The sequence below is a fragment of the Dermacentor albipictus genome, chromosome 3, assembly GCF_038994185.2.
Source record: "Dermacentor albipictus isolate Rhodes 1998 colony chromosome 3, USDA_Dalb.pri_finalv2, whole genome shotgun sequence".
Taxonomy (NCBI): Eukaryota; Metazoa; Arthropoda; class Arachnida; order Ixodida; family Ixodidae; genus Dermacentor; species Dermacentor albipictus.
Genome location: NC_091823.1, coordinates 160,302,724 through 160,330,168, shown reverse-complemented (window position 1 = coordinate 160,330,168; position 27,445 = coordinate 160,302,724). Strand labels below are relative to the sequence as shown.

The 27,445-nt window shown below is 43.9% G+C and overlaps 1 protein-coding gene across 4 annotated transcripts in view; it reads left to right on the top strand.

Moving 5' to 3' along the window:
• Positions 1 to 27,445, top strand: part of LOC139046746 (uncharacterized) — a 201,448-nt gene that overhangs the window by 160,328 nt on the left and 13,675 nt on the right. For all 4 annotated transcript variants that reach the window (XM_070536236.1, XM_070536234.1, XM_070536235.1 and 1 more), the window contains one exon: positions 2,308 to 2,454. In XM_070536236.1, coding sequence (XP_070392337.1) covers positions 2,308 to 2,454 — 147 coding nt within the window. The remainder of the gene's footprint in view (positions 1 to 2,307; positions 2,455 to 27,445) is intronic.

Below are 27,445 nucleotides of genomic sequence, written 5' to 3'. Positions count from 1 at the left end.
GGAGTGAAAGAGGCAGCGAAATGTTGACCGCCGAATAACTGTCAAGTCTCAAGCTTGATTTGGCGGTACTTTACGAATGTATGTGAGGAGTGGTGGCGTGGGCGGGGGGCTATGCCACTCATTTTCGGAGCGGGGGGGGGGGGGGGCCAGAACCTCCCCTTGGGCACGTGCCTGCATCAGGAGATTGAAGGCATCGTCTGCAATACCTTTTAGTATGTGACCAATCTTGTCTGCCTCGGTCATGTTGTTATCAGCCTTGCGACGGCGGGCCAGCACATCCTTATGTACACGACATAGGAATTTGTGGACGTTTGAGCGTGACACGCAAGTTCTTTTTTTGCTGCCAGCTGATGACCGACAGGTCTGCCAAAGTGGTCTCGCATTTTTTTCTTTGCAGACATCCCAGCTCGTTAGGCTTGCTTCATGTGTATCGTACCATTGCTTCGGAGTTCCTCTCACATAAAATATCAGGTTTGCTATCATCATAGTTGGATCCCACCTGTTGTTGTTGCACACTCGCTCGTACATCGTAAGTCAGTCCTCGACGTTGACGTTGCCCGTGCCACATAATGTCCCCGGGTCCCGCAGATGAGGGAGAATGACCATGAACACGGGGTGCTGAGGCGTTGTCGCTTGTGTCGGTTGATTTGCCATTGTGGCGGCAGGTAGATGATGTCCGCTGTGACGTTCCGTAATTGTACCCCGCACCTTCTACAAAGCTGTTGCAGGAAGAAAGCAGACCCACGAGTGTTAAATAATGTATATTTACAACTGGTGTGTATGGCGTACAGGCAACGGCCAGTCTTCATCTTTCTCTAGTTCATGTCACCTTCTTCTTTCCCTTCACCGTAACAATAGATTTACAACGAAAATGGCGGCAAGCGTGTTTATTAGGAACCCAAAACATAGCTAGTCTCGTCATTCCCCGCCTTCTTCTGTTAGCTCTTGAGTGCCACAAGGCAGCGTCCTCGGCCCCTTACTCTTCTTAATCTACATTAACGACTTACCCACCAAGATTACTTCCAGCATGCGCCTTTTTTTCCGATGACTGCATAGTGTACCGTTCTATTCACACGACTGACGATCACTTGGCACTTCACGAAGATTTTAACCTTATCGCTAACTGGTGTAACAAATGGCTCATGACACTAAACTTTACAAAGTGCGAGGTAATGTGCTCCAGCCGAAAATGTGAAAATTTAAAATTTTCGTAACACATTAATAACACTATGTTCTTCCACACTACAGCATACAAGTACCTTGGTGTTCTTCTTAAAAGCCTCCTTCTTAAAGAGAATCTTTCATGGGTCCCACACATTGCTTCTTCATGTGCCAAAGCATCACGTTCTCTTCGCTATCTACGACGTAACTTGCGAAATGCCCAGACAAACATTCGAAAACTCGCGTTCCAAACATTCATTTTGCCACAGTTGCAATGCGCCTACTCAATTTGGTCCCCTCCTCAAAATTACCTAATCAATATGACGGAAAGGATACAAGATAGCGAAGCCCGGTTCATATCACGATACTACAGTATAAACTCAAACATTACCCAAATTAAACTAGACCGCCTACTGCAGCCATTAGATATGCGCCGCAACATCGCGCTTCTGTGCTTATTCCCCCAATATATATATATATATATATATATATATATATATATATATATATATATATATATATATATATATATATATATATATATATATATATATATATTGTCACGTGGTGGTGACAATATATGGTGACAATCAACGAACCCGGTTACAACTACAAATACCCCCCTCTTTCCCACGGAGATTACATAATCACTTCAGTTTCATGCGCATATACGGTACACCAAATGTATTTCATTCATCTGCACTACCTCGTCCCATTCGCCTCTGGAATGACCTCCCTAATAACATAGCGTCCATATCTAACCCCGACACGTTCCGCTGTCGCTTACTCACGCTTTACCCATTTAATACCGTTCACGGATGCCCAGTCTAGTGTATTTCATCGTGTATATTTGCAATGCTGTATTTTATTTTCATAAACAATATTCCCTTTGCTCTGGTAATGGTAACAAGTGTTCGTATTTGGGGCAACAAGTGTTCAGATATTGCTTTGTATTCCCTGTGCCTTGAATATTGTATAACAGGGCAATCTTTTTATAGCACTGATCCTGTTGGAAATTTGTACTTTTTATATCTTTACTGATTAAAATGCCCTCCCTTACTTTATGCCCTGCCATAGGGCCTGTAAGGTTATTTTGAATAAATAAATAAATAACTAAATAAATTTATTTATTTATTCATTTCCCAGGAATGCTGGCGAGCTGTGTACAAACACGACCCAACGGGCTACTCCTTCAAGTACTTGTTAAAAGGCTGCTGCAACTTTGCAAACTACTCTGGTCTTGGACTCGCAGGAGTGGCTACATTTGAGACATCCCGTTCAATTCAGGACAAGGTGATTGACTCACTTAGCAACATGCGTATATATTTATATCGCCTGTTTTATCTGTAAGCGTATATTATCAGCAATAATTTCGTAGAAGCGGAAATGGCAGTCACATACTGACAAGCTTAGATTTTTAAAAACTTTTTTCGCTGAGCCTTTTTAATTGTTTCATCACAGCTGCACAGTTACCTTTAGTAGTCGGATCCTGTAACGAGTAACGAACTACGTTGGTTGGTGCATTGTTAGGCTGACTTGCTCGCTTGTCATTGCAATCGCACAAGATGATGCGTTTCTCTTCGTATCCTCAGGGAAGCCGGTGTCTTCTGAGCGGTGCGCTTGGCTTGCTTGCCGCTTAGGGTTCTGTGTTCGGTGGCACTCGCCACACCTCCTTTTCTTACAAGGTTAGGACTTAACAGTTCCCAGCGTTCTGTTCTCCTGTAGACGCGTCGCCTCCTTTTGGTGCTCAAGTGCCGCAGGAATTGAAATTGAAGTTGAAATTTATTTCCATCATCACAATGCGAGAATGCTGAGGCGAAAAGTGAAAATCAATTAACTTGAGAAGCGCCCGAGCCCCCATATACAAGGTATTCAAAAAAGAGCTGCAATATTGACACGTGTACTTGTCTTTATCGGGCGACAAGTTTTGTCGCCTAACAAATGTTATCGCACAGCGCGGGATGCGCCTGCATGTATCCGAAGTTTCTGGAAAGTTATCGATGCTTCTATCCGCTGTCTGTTGTCGCCGAACGTTGTGTTATCTGATTTCATCGCGTAACGCGAATGGTGTAGAACTTTGTGGAAGGCACACGGGTCCGAACGATTAGTCTGGAACATTCGACGACTGCTCTATAAAAGCCGACGCGCTTGACCCGCTGATCAGATTTTCGACGATCGCCGACTGTGTTCGCCGCTATCGTTGTGCTTTAAGTGTAGCCTGTTTTGTGGGCACAGGTTCGCCCTATAAAAGCTAGTTTTGTCTTTCACAGTACTGCTACTGTGTTCTCTCTTCACCGTCACTACCACGTGACAATATACATTAACAACGCATTGTAACTGTTTATCATTGCAGGTGAACCTTTAGTGTTACACAATGTAATATAATACGAACAGCTTGACAGTAATTATAAATACATAAAAATACTAACAGCAGTGGTAAAAGAGTATTTACATCATGGAATGAAAAACTCCCGCATGTTACGTATGCTGCAAATTTCCTCATGAATGTCTTGGAAAATTGTCTGTTCAACAGAACTGCAAGTGCATGACGTAAGATTTACCGCCCATGCTCAGTACGACAAAATGGCACGTGCCAATACTCTTTACTGCGGAATGGATATACAATGGTATTAGTTTTCAGCAATGATATGCTAAGAAATGCATACTCGCAGCTATATACATATTTTTTGTATCTTATGCATAGAAAATACTCGTAAAGTTTGGGCATGGGAACAATTTTAAACTGACGAAACAGTTCAGCAGTGTGTGCATTGCAATCATCTCTAGCGATGTGACGGAACGCCTTCTTTTGTAGCACATGCAGTTTGCTAATGTTAGACGGTGTGGTATTTCCCCAAACCCGGAAACAATAGTTAAGATGTGATAAAAAAAGTGTGTTATAAATTAATTTTACGGATGCATGGAAGTATGAGCGAAATCGTGCTAGAACACCAACACACCTATTTACGCGAGACTTAATTGAGCTAACGTGAGGATTCCAGCTTATGTTTTTACTGAAAAGAATTCCTAGCGCTTTTACAGTATCAACTACTTCAGTGTTGCAGTTGTCGAACATTATCACTTGTTTTACAATGAGCGAACTTTGATACGCATGGAACAACACTGTTTTTTTTAGAATTTATGAACAGGCAATTTGCAGCGCCCCATTTACTAAGTTTTTCCATAGTTTCGTTAATAACCAAGATCACGTGCAGCACGTCGTTGCTTTTAAATAAAAGCCTTGAGTCATCTGCATGCAGAATATAACTTGGATCGTTGCTAATAGTTGTTAGGTCATTATTATATAGCAAAAACAATAATGGGCTCAGGATGCTTCCCTGAGGGACTCCTGTGGTGATATTCTGACAAGTAGACACGTGGTTTGCTATCGCCACGCACTGGCATCGATATTGTAGGTAAGTTTTTAGGAGCAGCGCTGCGATTGCACGAATGCGATATAATTCCAGTTTTTTCAAAAGTATTTCATGGTTGATCAGATCAAACGCCTTCGAGTAGTCAACAATTACACCGATGCACAATTCTTGGTTTTCAATGGACTGAAGAATTAATTATTTTTGCTTCAGGAGACCTGTTCTGTGGACCTGTTATGTGAGAAGCCATACTGTGACGAAGTAGTCAAGCTATATTTCACGCAAAACTTCATTAGTCGTTCATAAATTATCTTCTTCAAGCCCTTTGAAGAAATGGGTGGAATCTAAATTGGCCTATAGGTTGCCATGTCATTTCTGCCACCAATTTTAAAAAGCATACTGACTTCAGCTACTTGCATCAGTTTCGGAAAGCAACCTGAAGATATTGATAAGTTATATGCATGAGACAATATTGGGGCTGATATTTCAACCCCGTCTTTAACTGGAGCTATCGCTGTACCATCGATATCACATGCTCTGCCATTTCTTTTAAATAAGTTAAACATGGCAATGTTCCGGCCTTATTAGTTGGTTCCAGATACATGCTAAAAAGGTTGCTACTTATGGCATGTTTACACCTGCTTGACCATTGTGGAGCTGACACATCTTTGAGAAGCGTATTAAATTGTTCAGCAAAGTCGAATCCCTCAATACGACGTCCTTGATGGTTTAGCTCTGAGACTGTTACCGAGATTGGTGTGCGACTTAGCAGACTTTTGAGCTTATTCTAAATCTGAGCACTGTCCCTGCGTTGCTCTTTACTAAACTGATCGTCCAGAAAAGAGCACTTTTCATTTTTTAGAAAGTGTTAAGCTTATTACGATATTTTTTATGGCTATCGAGATCCTCTGGTGATATTGTCTTAAAAAAGTTTTGGGACACTCTTCCTTTCTTTTTTATTCTGCGCAGGCACTCGCGATTGATCCACTGTTTCCGGATTTTGTTACATTTTCGCAATATTTTTTTTCCTTAAGATGCCCGAATACATTCGAAAGCAGAAATGAAAGCCTCGTATGCAGCGTCAGCCGTTAAAGAATGGTAAATGTCAGTCCAAGTTTCCCTTTCAATGCACGCGTAGAAGGCGTTTAAAGTTGTAGGTATGATATTTTGTACCATCTCTACATCGTTCATCTAGGCATATGTAAGTTTGTCTTCAGCCCGCACAAACAAATAAATTGGCAAGCGGTCGCTGTTATCACAATTCAGAACACGAGTCGTCAAACTTTCTGTATGCATATATTTTTTTTATTTATTTATAGTACCCTCAGAGTAAATATACATTGTAGAGGGGAGAGGCTACATAAAGGAGGTAAAAAATGATATACAGGAAAGGCACAGTATAAATAAAAATAGAAGATTATGCTAGCTCACTAATTTACACAAAATATAGTAGTCGTAGTTCACCATAGAAATCTCATCATACATTTCAATATATAAGGTGGGACTAATAGGTAAATACATACATAGTTAATTTGCAAAAATAGTACTTATACAATGACTAGTCACATGATATGTTGAACGCAAGTTTTATTATTTACATGTAGGTAACTAAAGCATTTTCCAAATTGAACAGGATTACTTATACTAACAATAGATGCTGGCAGACCGTTCCATTCGTTGCATGTTTTAGGTAAAAATGATTGCGAATGTGTTAGTGTGTTAGAGCGAGGAACATGTACCTTATGCGTATGATCTCACGTGAGGAGATGAATGGTGCTGGATTAATCCTTGCCGACCGAAGCGCAGTGTTCTGGTAGTAAATCTTATGAAATAAGCATAGGCGCGATTGTTTCCTTCTGGTTAATAGCAAAGGTAGGTTCAGAGCAGTCTTCATTTGTGTTACGCTTGCCGTACGATGGTAATTAGCTAGTATAAACCGAGCGGAGCGATTCTGGACACTTTCAAAGCAGTTAATTGAGATGGCATGATGTGGGTCCCATACTGATGATGCATATTCCAATTGTGGACAGACATATGCCGTGTATAACAAATGTTTGAGTGATAATGGTGCGAGCGAGAAGTTTCTACGAACATATCGAAGTGTGCGATTAGCTTTGCTCGTTATAAAGTCGATATGGTACTTCCAGGATAAGTTATAGGTTATATGGACGCCCAGATATTTGTAATTTCTTACGCTCTCTAAAGGAATGTTGTCAAGTAAATAGGCAGGACAAGCTTCATTAGTACGGGATATTCGCATTGATTTACATTTCTTGACGTTAAGCTGCATGTGCCATTTTATAGTCCAGTTATGCAGTGTGTTTAAATCATCCTGAAGAGATGAAATATTAGTGTCATTAGTAATTTTACGATATATTACGCTATCATCTGCAAAAAGACAAATTTTAGACGAAATGTTATCAGGTAGATCATTAATGTAGATTAAAAACAACAGCGGCCCAAGCACAGACCCTTGTGGAACACCTGATCTAACTGGGGTTAGAGTTGAATTAACTTCATTAGCGCTTACAAATTGCATGCGGTGCGTTAGAAATGCTTTTATCCAATTAAGTACATTAGTATCAATGTTTACTGCACTGAGTTTAGATAGCAATAATGTGTGGTGTACTTTGTCAAAAGCTTTAGCGAAATCAAGAAAAATACAGTCCGTAAGAAATCGTGCGTCCAAGTTGAAATGCAAGTCCTTAGTAAAGCAAAGAAGCTGGGTATCACGGGAGAATGTTTTGCGAAAACCATGTTGGCTAGATGTAAAAAAGTTATTAGATTCAACGTGATTGATTACCTGAGAGTAAATTACGTGATCCATTATCTTACAGGGCACTGAAGTCAAACTAATGGGCCTATAATTAGAAGGGTTTTGCATATAACCAGATTTATGAATTGAAACGATCTTAGCCGTTTTCCAATCAAAAGGCAATGTGCCGTTGTGAAGCGACTGAGAAAAAAGTAATTCTAAAATTATCGAGCAATACTCAGTAGTATTGTGTATAAAATGTATGTTAATTCCATCAACACCACGTGACGATTTCAATTCTAATTTATTATTTATACTCGATTTAATACCGTTACCATTAAATGCTATGGGATCCATGTGGGGGTATCTTTTAGGCCGTATTTCGGGAGGAGGAGTAACATGCGAAGACGGCGAAAAGGCCTGTACGAACGTGTCATTTAGCACGTCAGCGTATGTGTGGTCGGCGATTGCTGTCCCAGTTAGTGAAGTTAGAGTAACCTTTCTAGTGCTATCTCCTTTCATAGAGCTCCAGAATACCTTACTGTTAGTTTTCAGTAGCTTGGGAAGGGTAACGTTGTAGTTGGAAAATTTCGCAGACCGTAAATTTGAAAAGTACGTGGCGGCAGCAGATTTGTATGAGAACCAGTGTTCGGGATTTAGTGACCATTTAGCGATACGAAATAGGCATTTCTTTTTCTTACTAAGTCTGCTAAGGTGTCTGTTATACCACGGTGTGTTATTATTTGAATATATGCGTCGGACGGGAATATAACAATTTATTAGATCAGATACTTTTTTCTTTAAAGGGGCGGCAGTTTGTTTCGACAGAACGATCAAGATGGCAATGTAGAAACGTGTCAAAAAGGGAAGGAAGCTTGTTGTTTATTGCCGAGAAGTTCGCCTTTTTCTAATCTTTTATTTCCTTAAATCGTTTACGTTTCAGTGGTAGTGATATCGTGATTGTAAAATGTCATGTATCGTGGTCGCTAAAGGCAGGTAAGTGGGTTATCGGGGATAGAATATCAGCTGATGATGTCAGCACGAGATCAAGTAATGATGACGTAGTGCCTGTCACACGTGTTGGAATAACGACCGTTTGTACTAAGGTAAAGTCAGAACAAATAGCGATAAACTGATTAGCCTCACTGGATGATGAGTTAGAGAAGGGACATGTGCTCCACCAATTTATGTTAGGAAAGTTGAAGTCACCCATAAGAATTATCTTTGCTCCGGGAATCTTACTGTTGATTGAATTAGACAGTCATGCAGGTGATCACAAAACTAACTATTCGAGGGTGGCCGGTAGCAGATGCCTAAGATAATTTTTTGAAATTAATGGTTAAACAACACCAGATAGATTCAATTTCAGTGAATGTCGGTACGTTAAAGCATTCAACGTCTATAATAACAGCAAGTAATACATCGCCCCCTATTCTGTCAGTACGGTCATTGCGATACACAACGTATATTCTACGGCAATGAAACAACGCTTCGTTTGTTATTTTGTTAGTCAACCAAATTTCAGTTATCGCTATATGTAAGCATCACTGTCATCAACCAGAGAACAAAATTCGTCCCTTTTATTAAATACACTGCGAATATTAGTGAATACAACAGAAATAACATGTTTCGATGAAGGGCAAGCATCTCCCCTTGCGTTTCGATCGCGAGTTCTGTAACACACGACCTGAGCGCAGAAGTCGAGGATCGGAATTTCTGTTTCATGGCGCTATTTCGTAGACAACATCGTTATCTAGGTCGTAGCCGTAACATTTTTCTCCCACGAATAGTCTTCTGTAACGTAGCCTGTAAGGTACATTTAGACCCGTGCCATATTCCGTTAATTTAATTCTTATATTTCGCGTTGCCTCACAGAAGTCTTCGCTCACAGTCAGGCTGCTTCCTTTTAGAAGAGAGCGCTTAGACACAATTTCTTCTTTGGTTTTATAAGAGAAAAACCTAAATATTATCGGCCGTGATTTTTGTTGACTGTAGCGACCAATCCTATGTGCGCGCACTATGTGGTCGCAAGTTAAACTAAGTTTTAATGTGTTATTTTTCATATCTAGGGCTTTTTCCTCTGACTGCATTGAATTTTCTGTTGGAGTATCCAGTACTCCAAAAAATACCAGATTGTCGCGATGTGAGCGATCTTCCGCGTCATCAAGTCGTGAAAGAAGCGTGTTCGTATCAGTTACTACGCCCTTGTCGCGCAATAAGCTGACATCCTGTTTCCATTCATCAAGGATGGCCGTCTGGCTTTCCACGTGCTGCAGTCTTTGATCGATGTCAGATATAGCATCTGAAACTGTTTTTTGCTGTTGTTTCAGCTCATGAATTGTCTCCGACATAGAATTTTGTACAGATTCCATTCTAATAGATCTTTCATTTAGGTCCCTCAATGTTTTAAGTACTTCAACAAGGACATCGTCTTTGGATGGGCCAGGATTACTTTCCACGTTACCACACAGTGAAAGAAGCAAGGAACAGAATGGGTCACTCAAGGCTTCTGGGCCCGGAAGCACGACAATGAAGCGATTACTAGACTTAAAGCAAAGAAGTGCCTGTTTGCCAATGTAACTGACCTGAACGGTGAAAAAACACAAGTGTGAGCCTGTCATCCTGTCGGTGCCTCCGCGCCCTCTGACTGCCCAGAGCGTGTTGCTTGGCTTTAGGCGTTCCGCTGCTGGCACTGTCGATGCTGTCGCGGTTGCGCGGTGGTGAGCCGAAGATACAAATGGGGTGTCGTTCCAGGTGTAGATTTGATGGTGGCTTTGATCCGGGCGAAGTGTGACGGGAACAGGCTCACCGAATTTGCCGGCCTCAAAACCATGAACGATAAGTTCGCCATGCGAATCCAGTGGAACAGCGCACCGGAAACCGGGGATGAAGGCAGCGAGTAACGGCAGGGTAAAAACAGACAAGTGTGAGCATGTCATCCTGTCGGTGCCTCCGTGCCCTCTTGTAATAGAGAGGTCGATGAGTGTCTCTGTGTGGGAGGAAACGCGCGTTGCCGTATATGTTATGATAGTGTGACCAGATGACTCTACTGCTGAAAAGAGTGTTTCTTTAATACGGCAAGATATTAAGATATCATTATTTAGGTCTCCACCAATAACTAGTTTCCCGTTTTTGCAATTACCATAATTTAGAAGCATTTCTCTGTATTCCATGAAATGTTGCATTTGTGCCTTCGGTGTCCGATACAGAACAGTGAAAATATATTCGCGGCATAATAATGTCAAACGTTCAATGTCCTCGGATATAATTTAAAACTTCGTATCTATTTCACATTCTAGTTCATGTTTCACGAGAACTTCTAAACCGCTAACTTGATTATCTTGCCTATTAAGAAAGAAGCCATGATAACCTCCGTGGTTGAAAATATCAGTATTCGCAGAACACCATGTCTCTAAACATTATCACGTCGAAACCGAAAACAAATTAATCTAAGAAAACTGACAGTTAATCCTCCTTGTTTTTCGGGGACTGCACATTCAAGTGAAAACACGTGAAAGGATTTTTAGAAAGGTTAAATGCAATGTTAACGTATTCTGGGGACACAGCCATTGCAAAAGCACTGAGTGACAGAAAAAATATGTGCAGTCGACGCAAGCTAGTTCATCCTTTCCAGATCACGCTCAGTGCGAATGTGCACAATCGGTGACGTTTCATCTTTCCTGCCAGAAATCTTGCCGCTGCTTGACCAAACAAATTGCCAGTTTTTCCCTCTTATTTGCGCAAGCGCCATGTCGAGAACATGATCCAGCGTTGGACAAAGGTGCTCGTTAATATACAGTAGTGAACCAGGGGAAAAACCCAGTTCCTGAGTTGACAGGCGTGACTTTTTTCTTTTTGAAGGATAGAATCGCGTTTGCTTCGGCTCTTACACTGCACAATTAAGTTTGGGGTTGCATCAGCGTTCCTTGTAGGCACACGATGGCACACTTCGATGTCTGTTTCCATGATAGGTTCACTCAAGATCATACCGGTTTCGTGCAAAGCCTTAGGAAGGCTTTCACCTTCAATCAAGGGTACACCTTTTATCTCTAGATCACGGTTTCTTGAGTACTGCTCAGACACTGTAACATGGTTCTCGAGTTGAGCGACTTGCTTTGATATCGTTGAGCAATCGCTTGCACGTTTTGTGTTATTTGCCTTGAGGTCCTTGTTTTCTTTCGCGATTTCATCTTTTTCATGCTTGACCTTTTCGAGTTCGGCATGACAGAAGTGAAAACTTGTCTTCAGCTCTGTAAGTTCTTTTCTGACTTCACCATCCAATTTAGATTTGAAATCGGACATTTCCTTAGTGAGCTTCTCACGAAATTTGGCGGAATCAGCCATAACATGCACAATACAAGAAAACGCACAAGCACTGGTATCGGCAGCAGCTAGGGCAAAACTCAGAGTGTTTTCTGTATTAATTGTGGAAACTAATTCTAACCTGCAAATATACAAAGCAGCTGCAGAAGGTGGTCGGGCTGCCCCCGCTGCTGCCAAGTGGTTCCATATCGAAGATGCAGGCCTTTATATCGCTTGTTCTTCCACCTGGTGGGCGTGACGTCCCTGGCAGTCACACGTAGTCGCTGCATGTGAGCCTTGCACTTGCTGATATCACGGCGTGCCGTAAGCAGCTGTTGAAAAAGTGGTCCCAGCTGCAAATATACGAAGCAGCTTCAGAAGGTTGTCGGGCTGCCCCCGCTGTGGCCAAGTCGCAAGTGTCTCGCCTAACGTCTCGTTGGTCGTTTGTATGTTTGTACTACATGGGAATCAAAGTGTTTAGCTAAAAGATCTGGTAGAATTCGCCGGACTGTCAAAACTAATGCGCAAGAAGAAAGTAAGGGATATTCGGAATTATAAAGTGGGGAATATTGAGGAAGGAGTTGGAAATGGCCGCAGCATGAAATGAGTGCAAAGAAAGCTTAAGACAATGCGAAATCTATGCAGTGAAACATAAGAAAGGTACTGTCATCGGCAACTTCATTTCCATGGATATTGTAGCTGAAGAATGCTATAGTGACCTGTAAAGAACCCAGAAAGCCCACGCTACCGTCATACGAAGTAGCGGTGAACAGGATAGTGAGAACTCATATAAATAACGATAAAATTAGAATGTCCTTGCAAAACAAGTCTGGGGGCAAACCAGTTCGAGAGTGTGGAATAACAGCGGATTTAATTCAAGATGGGGGAGGTAATATGCTTGAAAAACTTGCGGCCCTTTTTAGACAACTCCTGACACTTTCAACTGTACCAGAGAGCTGGAAGAATGCCAGGATTATAGTAATTCATAACATGGGAGACCATAAACAATTGAAAAATTTAAAGGGGGCATGACATGGTCATCTAACAATCTGCAGTTTTCTGCAAGAAATAGTAATAGAGGTTCAATTGAGGGTATATGCGTGTGAAAACCGGGCAGTGAGAGCACATTTATGTCTAAAATGTAAAGAAGAACTCGCCAGTTGTAAGCCTCGCCCTCCCTGCCGACCTCCATATTGCGATGTCATCTGTGACGTCATGTGCTGCATGGAACCGAGCCATCGTGCGGTACAATATCAGCCACCTCACCACGTGATGTCGGAGCACAGCTGCCGTTTGTTTCCTTTTTGCTCCAGATATCGCATGCTATGTCTTCGACACCGTCACCATCGTGTGGTGAAGCAAGCGACGAATTTTCGAGCAGCAGAAGAAGCGCATTTCGACTTCGGCCCCATCGCCATCAGGTCAAGTTTCGAAACGTCGATGACGACATTGTAGTACACTTGGTGTACATAGACAGCGACATTGGTGTTGTACGAAAGGCTGCTGATGTGCTTCTGCACATTTGACCACTATACTTTTATTTCATCATATTTCATGCATGCAGCGCCCTTTAGCCAGCTGTCCAGGGCAAACGAATCCTAGCGCTACTTCGCACTATGCAAACTGTTATGCGCGTATAGATAGATGGCTTGGTGGCATGAATTCTATGCATGTATGTCTCCCGGATCGGTGATCAACAAAACTACCACTTTGTTAAGCTGCTGCGCGTTCCCACCAGTCTTCTTATTTATGTATAAACGAGCACCCTAGCCCCGTCATGCGAAACCTGCAGTGCCTTGTATCTGCACGACAATGCTTAATTTGCGGAAACATTTAATCGTTAAAATAGAGCAAATGTAGATCGTTTGTAGCTTTATAAGCGATAGGGAACAATTTGTAAGCAATGGAGTGACGCTTTGAGTCACGCTACGTAGTATTATCTGTACTAATACTCCCACTGGTGAACATAATGAGACGTGTACTTGTTTGTGTTTATGGGGCGACACGTTTAACCGCCTAACAAATGTTATCGCACAGCGCAGGACGCGCCCGCATGTATCGTAAGTTTCTAGAATGTTATCGATGGTTCCATCCGCTGTAATCTGATTGCATGTATGCGCCACGTGAATAATGTAAAACTCTGTGTAAGGTACGCGGGTCCCAGTGATTACTCTGGAACATTCGATGACTGATGATGAAAAGCCGACGCGCTTGACCCACTTGTCAGATTTTCGACGATCGTCGACGTTTTCGCTCAGTATTGAGCCTGTTTGCATTGAGCATTGAGTCGTAGCCTGTTTTTTCTGGGCACAGGCTCGCCCAAAAAAGTTAGTTTTGCCAGTCACAGTTTTGTTGCTGTGTCCGCAGCTGTCATTATCACGTGACAATATGATGATCGCGGAACAAGCGGCACACCAAGCGTGCCAGGACTTCATCGTCGTCTTCTCTCTTCGAGCCGACGCGCCGAAGTAGACGCTACAGGGCCCTCCCCTAGCGACAAAGCAGCGGGGCTGCTAATGGTGCGTGAGAAATGAAGTTCGTATCTGTAGCATAACGGACATTACGACGGCGATTTGTAGATTCGAAGGCGTTTGCGTTGGCCCGTGTGCTTATCGATTCTTTATCTATATAGGCTGGTTTCAGACGTTAAATAGATACGGTGCCTTCGTGCCTGGTGATCATCACTGTAAAGTGCTTGGGCGTACGGTTGAGTACCCTGAAGGGGCCGTCGTACCTTGGTTGTAGCAGAGGACGGGCTGCGTCTCGGCGTTAGACTCTGTGTGTGCAGTCGATCAGGTGCGGGTTGACTAACGCGTTCGGACGAGTGGGGCGAAACGGTGACTGCACAATGGTGTTCATTACAGCTCGGAGTCGCCTAGCATAGTTGTTTATTTCAAAAGGTACAGGTGATGACTGTGTGCCAAAAAACTCTCCAGGCACGCGGAATGTTGCGCCAAAAACAAGTTCTGCCGTAGGGCAGTGCATGTCGCTCATCAGTGCAGTCCGAAGGCGGAGGAGGACAAGAGGGAGGCGTTCCCTCCATGGCATGGTATTGTCGGAACACATTTTGGCATCCTTTATCTGTGGATGAAAACGTACGCCCATTCCGTTAGACGCCGGATGGAGGCACTTAATGTGTGTGACACCAAGCGTTTTCGAGATGCTACGGAAAAGTGTGGACTCAAAATCACCACCGCGATCAGCTGTTCTAGTAGAGCGTGCGCCATATTGGTTGATCCACACTGGGACAACAGCCTGTGCGACTGTTTCTGTGGTAATGTTGGTAAACGGACCAGATTTGGGCCAACGACGAAAACGGTCCACGCACGCTAATATGTATCTGTGCTCTTGCACAGGGGGCAAAAGGCCAACGATATATATATATGAATATGAATGAAGCGGGCAAAAGGAGGCGGAAAACTTTCCATTGCGCCGACTGTATGTCTAGAAAGGTTAGCCTGTTAGCATTTCCAGCAGCCGCGCGTCCAACTCCAACCATCTCCACTTATACGGGTACCACACATATTTAGAGGTTACTAGGCGTAGCGTCGCTCTCGTTCCCGGGTGTGACTGCGAGTGTGGGGCTTCAAATACGATTCGGCAAAAAGCTGGTGGCGCATATGGACGACAGTAGTTGCTTGAAGTATCGCAGATAATAGGAACGTTACTTTCAGTACCAGTGGCACGGAGATCACCGTCATCGCGCTGTCTTGTGGAAAAGCTTGGGAAATCGACGTGGTGTCTGCTGACGGAAGTCGAGTCGGCGTGCAGCCCACATAGTGCATCGGCCGCTGTGTTGTCCTTGCTGCTGACATGACAAATGTCGCTGGTAAACTCAGATATGTAGCCTAGATGTCGAAGCTCACGAGAATTTACGAGAGGCTGTTTGAGTTCAGGGCGTGTGTTAGAGGCTTGTGATCTGTCAGTATGAAGAACTGACAACCTTCGATGTAGTGGCGGAAGTGTATGACGGCACCGTATAAAGCCAGCAACTCCCGGTCAAGAGTGTTGCAGCGCCGCTCTTGTAGTGTCGTCTTGTTAGAGAAAAAGGAGAGGGGGCTGCCATGTGCGAGCGACAAACTGAGGTGAGACTCTTAGGTATACGATGAGCAAGAAGTGTCACCTTGGTGAGTTCCCCTTTTATGTTTTCTAAACTCGTGGTGGCCGCTTCTATCCAAGGTAATAGAACACTTGGCCCTAGCAAGCCATGAAGTGGCTTCAAGATGGTGGCGCAGCGTGACAGGAACTTGCGGTAATAATTCGCGAGTCCTGTATACTCACGAAGTTCCTCACTGTTGTCGGTCGTAAAAATTTAAAAATGGCGATGATACCACTGGGAAGTGGTCGTATACCGTGACGGTCGACACGATGGCCAATAAAATCAAACTCTGAGACGCCGAATTCACTTTTCGTGGCGCTGGCAACGAGACCGTACTGTCGCAGTCGCGTGAAAACTTTTGCAGCTGATCTATTGCAGCTGAAGACAAGGGTACCATCTCAATTTACGAAACAACAGGAGTCCGCGAAGCACTTCATCAACAAAACGCTGCAACGTCTGGGCCACGCTGCGCAGTCTGTACGGCATACGAAGGTACTCGAGTATGCCATAATTAGTGATGATAGCTGTCTAGGGTATATCGGATGGCTCGACAGTGACCTGGTGATACGCTTTTACCGAATCCATTTTACTGAACATTGTACAGCGGTGGAGTCTGGCAGTGAAATCCTGTATATGCAGAATCGGGTATCGGTCAGGAATGGTTACTTTATTCAAAGCCCGATAATCACCGCAAGGTCTCCAATCGCCACTCTTTTTGGGCACAATGGGGTGCGCTGATGACCACGGGCTGGATGAGGCCGCACAAAACCAAGTTCCAGCATGTGCTCAAATTCTAGGCGAACGATCTGAGGCGGTCTGGTGCTAGGCGACGAGGTCGTGCGGATACCGATGGGCCTTTCTTGACGATGTGGCCCGTTACTTTACGTACGGCAGGTGTGTCAGTGAAGTGAAGAATATACACGTCCGTAAATTCCGCAAGGATTGCTGACCGAGGAGATGGACTGCTAGAGTGCATGGGGAGAAGCTTTAGTGGCTGAACATGCGATAAGATGCCTTGGACACTCGAGTGGGTTTCTGTGTCGATTAGATTATGTTACCTGACGTCAACGAGGAGCTTGAAATGCCACAAAAATCAGCGCCTAAGATGGGAATACGGACGTCAGCTACAAGAAAACCCCAGCGAAATTTATGCTTCAGTCGAATGTCCAGAATGATCCATTGTAGACCGTAAGCTTTAATGGTTCAGCTTTTGAAGGCGGTGAGTGAAGGCGTAGAATGATCACGTCGGCGACGGTCTGACAACGCATGGCGGAATAACGCAAATTTCTGCACCGGCGTATACAAGGTAGTGAACACTTGGTCAAGCGATCGGTCACATGGATGGGACAGCTGGCCCCGGGGCCCACAACGCTGGCCATCCTCAGTGCAAGGTCAGGTAGCTCCCCGCGAAACTGCAAGGCGGGCGGCACTGTCTGGAGTGGGTACTGTAACGAGCGTGGTATCAACCGATTAAAGACAACAGAGGTGGTGAAGGAGAAACTCCATGGTTCGTCCATTAATGGCGGCTCGGCTAATGAACGAGGAGCTTGTGGATAAAATCCAGCCAGATAAGTCGTAAGCTTGTCGACCTGTCGCGCGAGGTCTCCATTCGAATGATTGATGCGCTGAACATGTCATCCAGAGCTGGTGCGTGGGCGGCAACACCATCACCATGGGGTGCTGCAGCGGTGCCTCGGACGCATACTTTCATAATTTTGGCTGCTTTTCCAGCTAATGCTTCGAGCGAATCGGTGGACGATACGCTTAGAATCATGCGTACCTGGTGAGGCAGTCGATAAGAAGCAGCTCTCCGAAAGGATAGTGTCCGCGACGCTGAGCCGTTGCCAAGAAAGTGTCGCATGTGACGAAACAACATGTTTTTGCTCGCCAAGCGTTTCGGTGGCGAACAAAAGTTGCATCCGACATCGCTCAGGTTTTGTCGTGCGGCGAAAAAGCCCAGCCTTCAAGACGTTGTATGGATTTTCGGCAGGACGCGTCAGAAGGATGTCCCGAACGACGGAGGCTTTCGAAGTTGCTGGAGCACTGATAACGCAGTCAAACTTTGACTGCTGTTAGGTGACACGATTTCGGCGGAAAAGACACTCGATGGTGACAAACCAAAGGGCAGGGTCTGCCGGCCAAATGTTCCGAAGCTTGACGGTTGCAACTTCATAAGCGGAGGAAGAAGCGGTGGCATCTTCTGGATGCAGCACAACTTGGCTCTATGAATGAAAAGCGTTGTAGAGGAATCCAGGTACGCGTTGCGGATTTAAGAAGGGTTGCAGTTCGAAAGCCTCCGGGTCAGCATTTCTACGTAATGCAGTGACGCATTCAGTCACGCTACATAGTAACATATCGTAACACTCACACTGGCGAACATGTGGAGATAGGGTAACAAGGGGCACACCAAGCGCGAGACTTCATCGTCGCCTTCTCCCTTCGAGCCATAGCACCGAAAGAAAGTAGGCGCTACAAATTTAAACCAAAAAATGAAATAAAAAGAATTAACATAGGAATGCGTAGGACGCCCTAGAACATGTATGTAGAAAGTTATAGAAGCGGTGCGCCTACCTAAATTTTCGGGTGGGCCAATTTGAAGTTAGGGGGTGGGCCAACTTGAAATTTGGACGTGGGCAAACTTGAAATTTGCTAGCTGGACAACTTAAGTTGGAGGGCGTGGCAAATTTAAATTTGGGGATGAGCCAACTTCAATTTAGACATGTGTTAACATTGAATTTGGGAGCGGGCCAACTTGAAATTTGGTCGTAGGCAAACTTTAAATTTGGGATTGGGCCAACTGTAGTTTAGGAATGGGCCAACTTGAAATTTGGGGGTAGGCCAAATTAAGTTTTAGGTTGGGCCAACTTCGATTTAGGTATGGGCGAACTTGACATTTGGGGGTGATCCAACTTAACATTTGGGGACGGTCAACACTAAATTTGGGGGTGGCCCAAGTGAAATTAAGGAGTAGGCCAACTTCAAATTTAGGTTTAGGCCAACTTCAATTTTCGGCTTAGGCTAACTTGATATTTGGAAGTGAGCCAATTTGATACTTCGGGCTGGCCCAACTTGTAATTTGGGGGAAGGCCAACTAAAGCTTGTCCGTGGACCAACTTAAATTTAGGGGTGGGCCACTTTGACATTTGAGCGTGGGCCAACTGAATTTAGTGGGTGGCCAGCTTGAAATTTGTGAGCAGGTTAACTGCTCACATGGCAATGGCCCTGCTCAGGTTAATTGAGCAGGGCCAGTATTGTGACACTTGTTTAACCACTCTGTGAACTGTTCTAGATATCCGTCTCAGCTGAAGATGGCTAAGGTTGTCCCTATCTTCAAAGATGGAGACCCAGATGACCCTTGCAATTACACGCCGATATCCGTGCTCAGTACCATTAATACTATAATTGAGAAAGTTCTAACGCATCGGTTCCAGAAATTTATTGATACGTACAAGGTTATGTGCCCACAGCAACATGGCTTTCGTCGCAATTATTCAACTTCGTCAGCAGTGTTAACGTTAACTCAAATGATTAATGAAGCTTTGGAAAATAATATACTTGTGTGTGTCATTTTCCTGGACCTAAAAAAAGCTTTCGATACAGTTGATCACAACATACTCTTACATAAACTACAACATTATGGCTTCCGCGGTAGCTCATTAGATCTTCTTACTGACTACCTTCATGAACGAATAAAAGTAGTAAGAATGAACAATATTGCATCATCGCCTAAGCATACGCGCACTGGAGTCCCTCAAGGATCCGTCATTGGACCCCTTTTATTTTCATTATACATTAACGACTTCCCACTTATTTTTGCTACAAGTGAAACCCTTATGTACGCCGTCGATACTTGTATTGTAGTAACAGCCGATAGCACATGTGGTCTGGAAACTAAAACAAACGAAGAGTTGAAAAAATCAAGTGAATGGTTCTCAATGAACAAACTTACGATTAACGTTAGTAAAACTAAGTATGTGGTATTTCGAACGCGTAACAATACCTTTCCTGCTAAATCATTAGATTTAGAAATAAACGATTTTCCATTAGACGAAGTCAACTCATTTTAATATCTCGGCGTGATTTTTGACAGCAATCTGCATTGGCAAGAACAAATAAGCGCAGTTTGTAAAAAGCTGGCATCAGGATGCTATGCACTCTCACAAGCACGGCATAGTCTCGATACTAACACACTGTGCATATTTTATTTTGCACTCATCCATAGCCATATCACATATTGTAATGAATCATGGGGTACTACATACAAAACTTATCTTGAACCTGTACGCAAACTTCAAAAGCGCGCCCTGAGAATGATTACCCATTCAAGTTACGATAAATCAAGTGTGATTTTATTTAATAGAATGAATGTGTTGCCGTATGACAAGATACACGAATTAAAAATTGGCATGTGTGTCATCAACATTGTTAAACACAACCTCCCTTTTCATGTTTCTACATTTTACTCATCCTTTAGTGCGACCAGAACTCAAACGTGCGGTAATTTTAATCTTCCTCCAACTAAACATATTTACGGACAACGTTTGCTACAGTTTTCAGGGTAAAAAATTTGGAATGAACTATCAGCAGAAATAAAACAAGCAAATAATTTTTCATCGGTACTTAAGAAATACTTGCTTAGCCTCAATAATGCTTTTCAATGATAACAATCTTGATGGCCTTTCTTTTCTTCAGTAACTCGCTGACACCTGCTAAACATATCTTAGTGTTTCGATTTTGTCTAGACTAATAATGTGTGTTCATAATAACGCAGAAACTTACCTGCAATCCTCAAAACTAGTGTATTCTGTTTACTTAGAAATGTTTAATAGTATAAGATGCTTTTCACTGTTTAGCATTTCATTGTGTAAGCTCGTGCAACTTAATGGCATGCGACAAATATGTGTATGCACGTGACGTATTTTAGTTGCTTTGTACTTTGCAATTGTTATTCATTTTTCATTTCACCCGCAACTAGCCTGTGGCTATGGGTCCAACCAGTTCTGGTATTTCTGTGTGTTCTATGTCTGCAAACAAAGAATTGAAATTGAAACTGAAAATCAGGGAAAGGCTCACTCATTCTTAGACAACTCCAGTGGAGTTTCAGTATTTTTCCCTTTGTAGTTGCGTGCGGAATGTGTAAACAAATGCCCGCGCACGTATATCCACGGCATAAGGGCTTGCGCGTGTGCACTTTGGTAGAAACTTTAATTGAACTTGCTTTAATGCACCGAGTATCAGTAAAAAAAATTCGAAGGCTGGCGGTTGGCCGGGGTACTGCCGGGCAGATGGATCCGTTCGCGAACGCGGTTGACATCGTGTCTGGCCGCAGCCTTAGCTTTTTCACGGGTATCGCGATCTCGGCGAGCAGGCGCAAATCGTCGTTGTAGCTGTCTCGAGTGAAGTGTTCTGAAAACAAAACAAAAGCGTCAGATGAGCGCTACTCATTTCTGCCCAAATTAATTTCCCAAGCCTTACGCTTGACGGGTTTCTCGGGGAAATTCAAGAACGATACGGAGCACTCCTTGCATCATTCGCTCTGGTACCCCTCAGAGTGACATAGGCGCCGCGGAGGAATTTTTTCAGCCGCTGCAACATGAACAATTCCAATGGCAAGCTAAACAAAGCAGAAGATACCCGCATGCGCACACAGCTGAAACGCGGGTTGTTCGTGGAATATACATGCTCGCTCGGCTAGCATGCCGCATGAGACGTCACGGCTCGCGAACGTGTCTGTGCTGTCAGACGATTATGCCGTTCGAGTGTAATATAAGAAATTCAATATAAACTTATGTGCTGGCTCAGATGCCCAGCGTGTTCCTGAACGCACAAGGATTACTTCACACAATACAGAATATGATCGAAAATTGGGTGTCGTGCCTCCTTTGAGGCTTATTACCTTGCTTTCAGTATTATATAAAATATTCACCAAGATAATTTCCAATAGATTCATGGCAGCACTTGACTTCAATCAACAAAAAGAACAGGCTAGCTTCAGGACTTACGCTACAATGACTTACACCCATCTCATCAATCAGGTAATTACAAAATCTGCGGAACACAATCTACCTCTCTATATGGTATTGATAGATTATGAAAAAACACTTAATTTAGTTGAGATACTATTAGTATGGAGATATGGTGTAATGACGGAGTGCAGAAGACATGCGTGAATGACTGTGGAAATATCTACAATGATTTCACACCTACATTGGTTCTCCAAAAGAAAAGCAGAAAATTACGTATCAGGACAGGGTTCAGGCAAGGTACGCAATCTCTGAAATGCTGTTCACTGCATGCTTAGGAGTATTTCAGCAATAAGGCTGAGCAGGCGTTGAAGTGAGGGTCAACGGCGAGTATCTCAGCAACCTTCGGTTTGCAGACGACATTCTTCTGATTGAGGATAATGATTAAGGATAATGATTGAGACCTTAACCGAGCAACTTAGAGTAATTAGTGTTATTAAAGAGTGTAATTATTATGCACAAGCCAAACGCAATCTTTAACAGCATGGCAAAGAAACAAGAATTCATGATCGCCAGTCAGCCTCTAGACTATGTACAGGAGTACGTCTGTCTAGTTCGATTACTCACAGGTGACCCTTGTCATTACAAGAAAATTTACAGTAGAAGAAAAATTAACGTAATGCGGCAGGCATTACCAAATCCTGTCTTGGAGCTTACTACTAAAAAATAAAAGTGCAATCACTGCATTCTACTCAGGCTAACATATGGGGATAGGAACTCGGACGTTGACAAGGAACCTTGAGAACATGGTAAGAACAATGCAAAGGGCGATGGAATGAATAAATTACCCGTAAAGTAAAAAAAAACAGGAAGAGAGGCTTGGGGATCAGAGAGCAGTCGGAGATAGCCTTTATTCTCGTTGATATTAGGAGAAGAAAGGATGCAGTAACTCCATTGGCGTTGTCTAGGCAGGCCGAAGCATACCTCGAAATTTCAGGTTAGCCAGCCTCTAAATTTTAGGTGGCCCGCCCCCAAATTTCAAGTTGACTCATTCCCAAATTTCAAGTTGGACCACCCACAAATTTCACTTGGCACTCCCCCAAATATTAGGTTAGCCCGCCTCAAAGTTAAGTTGGCCCAGCCCCGAATTCAAGTTCGTCCATGGCCAAATTTCACTTGGTCCTCCCCTAAGTTTAAGTGGGCCCACCTCCAAATTTTGCGTTCCTCCAACGCCAAACTTCAAATTGCTGCATCCCCAGTTTAAATTGGCCCACTGTCAAATTGCAAGTTGGCCCACGCCCAAAGTGCAGGTTGACATGCTTGGAACTTTTACTTGGCCCTCTTGCAAATTTCAATGGCCCAACGCCACATTTTGAGTCCATCCTCTCCCAAATTTCAGTTGGCCCACCCACATCTCCAAACTTCAAGTTGATTCACCCCTAAGTTTAAGTTCTTCCACCTCCAAATTTGAAATCTAGCCACTCCAAAATTTCGAGTTGGCCCACCTGCAAGTTCAAGTTGGCCAACCTTCAAACTTTATGTCAATCCACCCCAAAATTTCAGCCTGTCGCCATTCAGCAACTTGGCACAGCAAGTCTTGAAAAGGGTTTGTGAAGTGTGTTAAGCCGGGGAAAACATTTGCCAGATGATTTGCAGAGCCCAACAAGGACCTCACTTCTGACACATCTAGTGTTGGGTCAAGTTGTGCGATGGCCTTGACCTTGCCTTGGTCGGGGCTGACTCCTGCTGCAGATACTATATGCCCCAGGAATGCGAGTTCGGTTTGACGAAATGAGCACTTGTCTCTTTTCAGGCTCACACCTCTATGTTGCAGCTTCTGTAAAACGCCATAAATTGGTATCGTGTTCTTCAGTTGTCTTTCCTGAGGCAATGATGTCTTGCCGAAAGATCGCGATGACTAGTTCTCCAAGCACTCGGAACATGTCCCGTTTGTAGACTTCTGGTGCCGTCTTGTGCCGTAAGGATTCAGGACGGAACACTCAAGAACTGGAGTCTTCCGAGTGGTGTGATGAAAGTTGTGTATTCGTTAGTCTTTGGCTAGGGGAACGTTCCAGTAGCCTGGTCGCGCATCCAAGCGGATGAAAGATGTTCCATGTGCTAGGTTTCCGAGGCACTCGTCGCCTACAGACATAACCATTCTAACGAATGATCTGCTGATGAAGATTACCATCCTCAATGCAGGGGTGGAGCTCGTCATTTTTTTCCGTATGACGACCTTCCGGATGACAACCATGCCACGTATCTTTTTTTGCTCCTTCTTCATATGTTGTGGAAATGAAAGCACATGCTTAGATAGGCGACTAAGGAGGATTTTCCGTCGTTCTCCGTTTTGATGATGTACTCTGTCTTCATGAGTCCAACCCGTACGTTAGCTTGGGGTAATGAGCCAGCATAGTCAGAAATTTCGGTCACTTTGGTATGTATATAAGCCAACTCGAGAGGACGTTGCAGGATCCCGAATTATGTTATGGCTAGTTGACTAAGCACAGCTTCTTTCATTTCTTTGATTAAACAGACTACTTCATGGATTTTGTTAACGTGTCAGGCGAGTCTTTCAGTGATGTATCCTACCATGGCGATTGCCACCTGGCCTGGGCCTATTAGCGGCTATTTTGTTGCCTGTATGGGTCCCACAATGTTGTGCTTATACTGATTGTGTGCAATTACTGTCACATTTATGCAGTGTCGACACTGAAAGTGAGATGCACCTATTTCGCAGCTACAGTTATCCGCCACGGTGGCGTTAGTCCTACTGTGACTTTACCTAAATGCAGTTCATCAAGGCCACTCAAAGCGCTCTCGGGAGGAAGAAGTTTTGGCCTTTGGCGTCGACGGGCACACAAAAGCGTAGTGGCATTTCTTGCCACAGTGCCTGCATGTCCTATTGGCCACGGGTCACTGCATCTTCGCGTCGTCGTGCTCGCCACCGCACGACTTGCAGCGTTCGTCATTCTTCTTGGCTATGCGTTGTGGGTGCGAGGACCTGAAGGGGGCATTCCTTTCTTTCCGGCTGGTTGTACTACTTTCCTGGTCGCGTATTTCTCGTCGGTCGAGAACTGGCTGCTCGATGGAGCGTATTTCTTTGTGTTGCAGTATTACGGCCTATGAATTGCGGCCATTTGGAATCGACTTCTCGACAGTGAATTCAGTGTCAAGCTGCAGCCTCTCACTGAGTCTTTCGTCGCACAAGTCAACCACGAGCATATCGCGTATGAATTCGTCTTTTAGAGTTCCGCATTGCCTTTTTCTTATCTTGAAGTGATATCAATGCTTCCATGTTTTCTGTATATTTAATAAGTAAAGCAACTACCACATGAACTTCGGAACTATATGAGTTTGAAACCATCTAAGCAGTGCATGCTACTGATATGAAAATGTAAACGCCATGAAATGAACAAATTGTGGACAAATATTTTATTAAAACTTTGTTAGCCTCCCTGCCTTTCTCTCACTTGCATCTCTCTCTCTCTCCCTCTCTCTCTATGTCATTGAACAACCTTGTTTACATTTTTCTGCATATGCAAGGACTGAAGAAAAATCTCAATGACACTCTTCTTTCTTAGAGTGTATTGCGCAGGAGCAGCTGTCATGGGTCGTGTATTGTGAGTAATTGCTCCAAAACTAGTGAGCACACTTAAAAAACAGGTATTCTGCAAAATATACAAGGGTGAGTCAAATTAAAGTGATCCAATGCGAATATATGACAAATGGGGTACTTTACTTAAAAGTAGTCTCCATGAGCATTTAGAAATTTGTCCCACAGACTAAGGAGACGCGTGATTCCTGCCTCATAAAACTCTTTGGTTTGCTGCTTCAAAAGTCTGTAATTGACTCTTTCACGTCATCGTCCGACACGAATCTGGTTCCGTGCCGGTGTTTTTTTAAATGCGCCAAAATGTGGAAGTCGGAAGGCGACAGGCCTGGGCTGTATGGCCGATGTTGCAACGTTTCCCACTTGAAATTTGTCATTTTTGTATCAACCACATCAGCGACGTGGGGACGGGAATTGTCGTGGAGCTAGATGACACATTCCTAAATTTTCCACGTCATTCGTTCTTGATTGCGACACGCAGCCGATCCGACGTTTCACAATATTGGAAACGATTGAAAGTCTCTCCAGGTTTAGCAAATTCGATTAAGAATAACCCCTGACGATCGAAAAAGAAGTCAACGACACCTATCCGGTAGAAATGACGGCCTTTGCTTTTCTTGGGGGTGGTGAATTCAAATGTTTCCACTGTAGGCTTTGCCATCGTGTTTCAGGCTAGTAGTAGTGGCACCATGATTCGTCTCCGGTCACAATGGCAGACAAAATGTCCTCACCCTCATCGTGATACCAGATTAGATGAGTCAAGGCAGCGCAGAAACTCTCCATCTTCTGGCGGTGGTTCAAAATTTTGGGCATCCATTGCGCAAACAAGAGCCCACAACCGATATGTTGATGAATTATGGTGTCACCCGAGCCGTGACTGATGTTCACACACCCTGTCAATTCATCGATGCTTTACCTCTGTTCTTGTCTAACCAGCCTGTGGAATTGTGTTGGGGGTGATTGCACGGTGGCTTTGACCCGGTCTTGGATTGTGTTCGTAACTTTCACGCCCTTCTTTGAACCGTTTGCTCGAACGCTTCACAGTAGCCAATGAAATGCAATGTTCACCGTGCACAACAGCCATACGGCGACTAATTTCTTTTTGGGAAACATGTTCACCTGTCAAAAACCTCACGACATCACGCTGTTCAACGTTTGGAGTGTCCATTATGTCACACAACCATGTTCAGCCCAGTGTATGAGAGCATTAAAGAACATTTATTCACATACTTGCATGTCACTTTTGTAACTGAGAAATGCATGTGTGCCACGCGCATGCATCGCAAATAATGGACCCAACATCATTGCGCAGGGTGGGTTGGCTCATGTCCATTTGGATCGTCCGCGTACATTAGAAATGCGAAGCTCCAATAGAACGTACAAATTTTAAGATACAGCTTGATAAAGGACAAAAAAGTTACGCTGGAAACAAACTTCACTGCACATATACACAAAACCTCGCAGCAAGATATTTGAATATGTGTATAATCCCCCAATAAATCTACTTATCTAAGAAAAAGTCAACATATATAATGCGTCAAACAAGGCAAATAAACATGTTGCGCAACCACAGATTCACAAATCACAGCCCCCACTCCCTCCGCTCCACCGATGTATAGTGCGCGACGGAAGGTGGCGCGCTTCCTCCCCGCTTTTCTCCCTTGCGCACACAAAACTGGGTCACCATCGTCGGCTCACCCATACCCCCTACCGTAACACTTTCATTAGCACATAAAGCATGCGGCGCGCGGTCACGAGCTTACCGCCCCTGGACTTTATACGGAACATGAGGGCGCCGGCGACGGCAGGAATGCACCTGAAGTGTCCATATAGGTGCTATTGCAATAATATAGTAAGAGTATCCCGCAACTGAAGTGTCCTGTGGCCCATTACTTTCCGCTACAAAGAAGTAATAAAATCGCACTTTCACCATGAGACAATTCGCTGCGCCGCAACAATGTCTTTTTTTTCTTCTGTTGGGCAGGGGGGGGGGTCGAAAATGAAATAACGCAAAGGAAAGCATGTTAGCTACAATCGAATGCCTACTTTGGGCACCTAGTGTGGCTACCGAAGGGATATCGAAGAAAACGTGAGACGCTTAGTTCACAGAGAACCATATGCATACTGCTCTGTATTCTACACCGTCGAGACAAAATTTTCCGGAGAGGTTGCGCTTAAGTG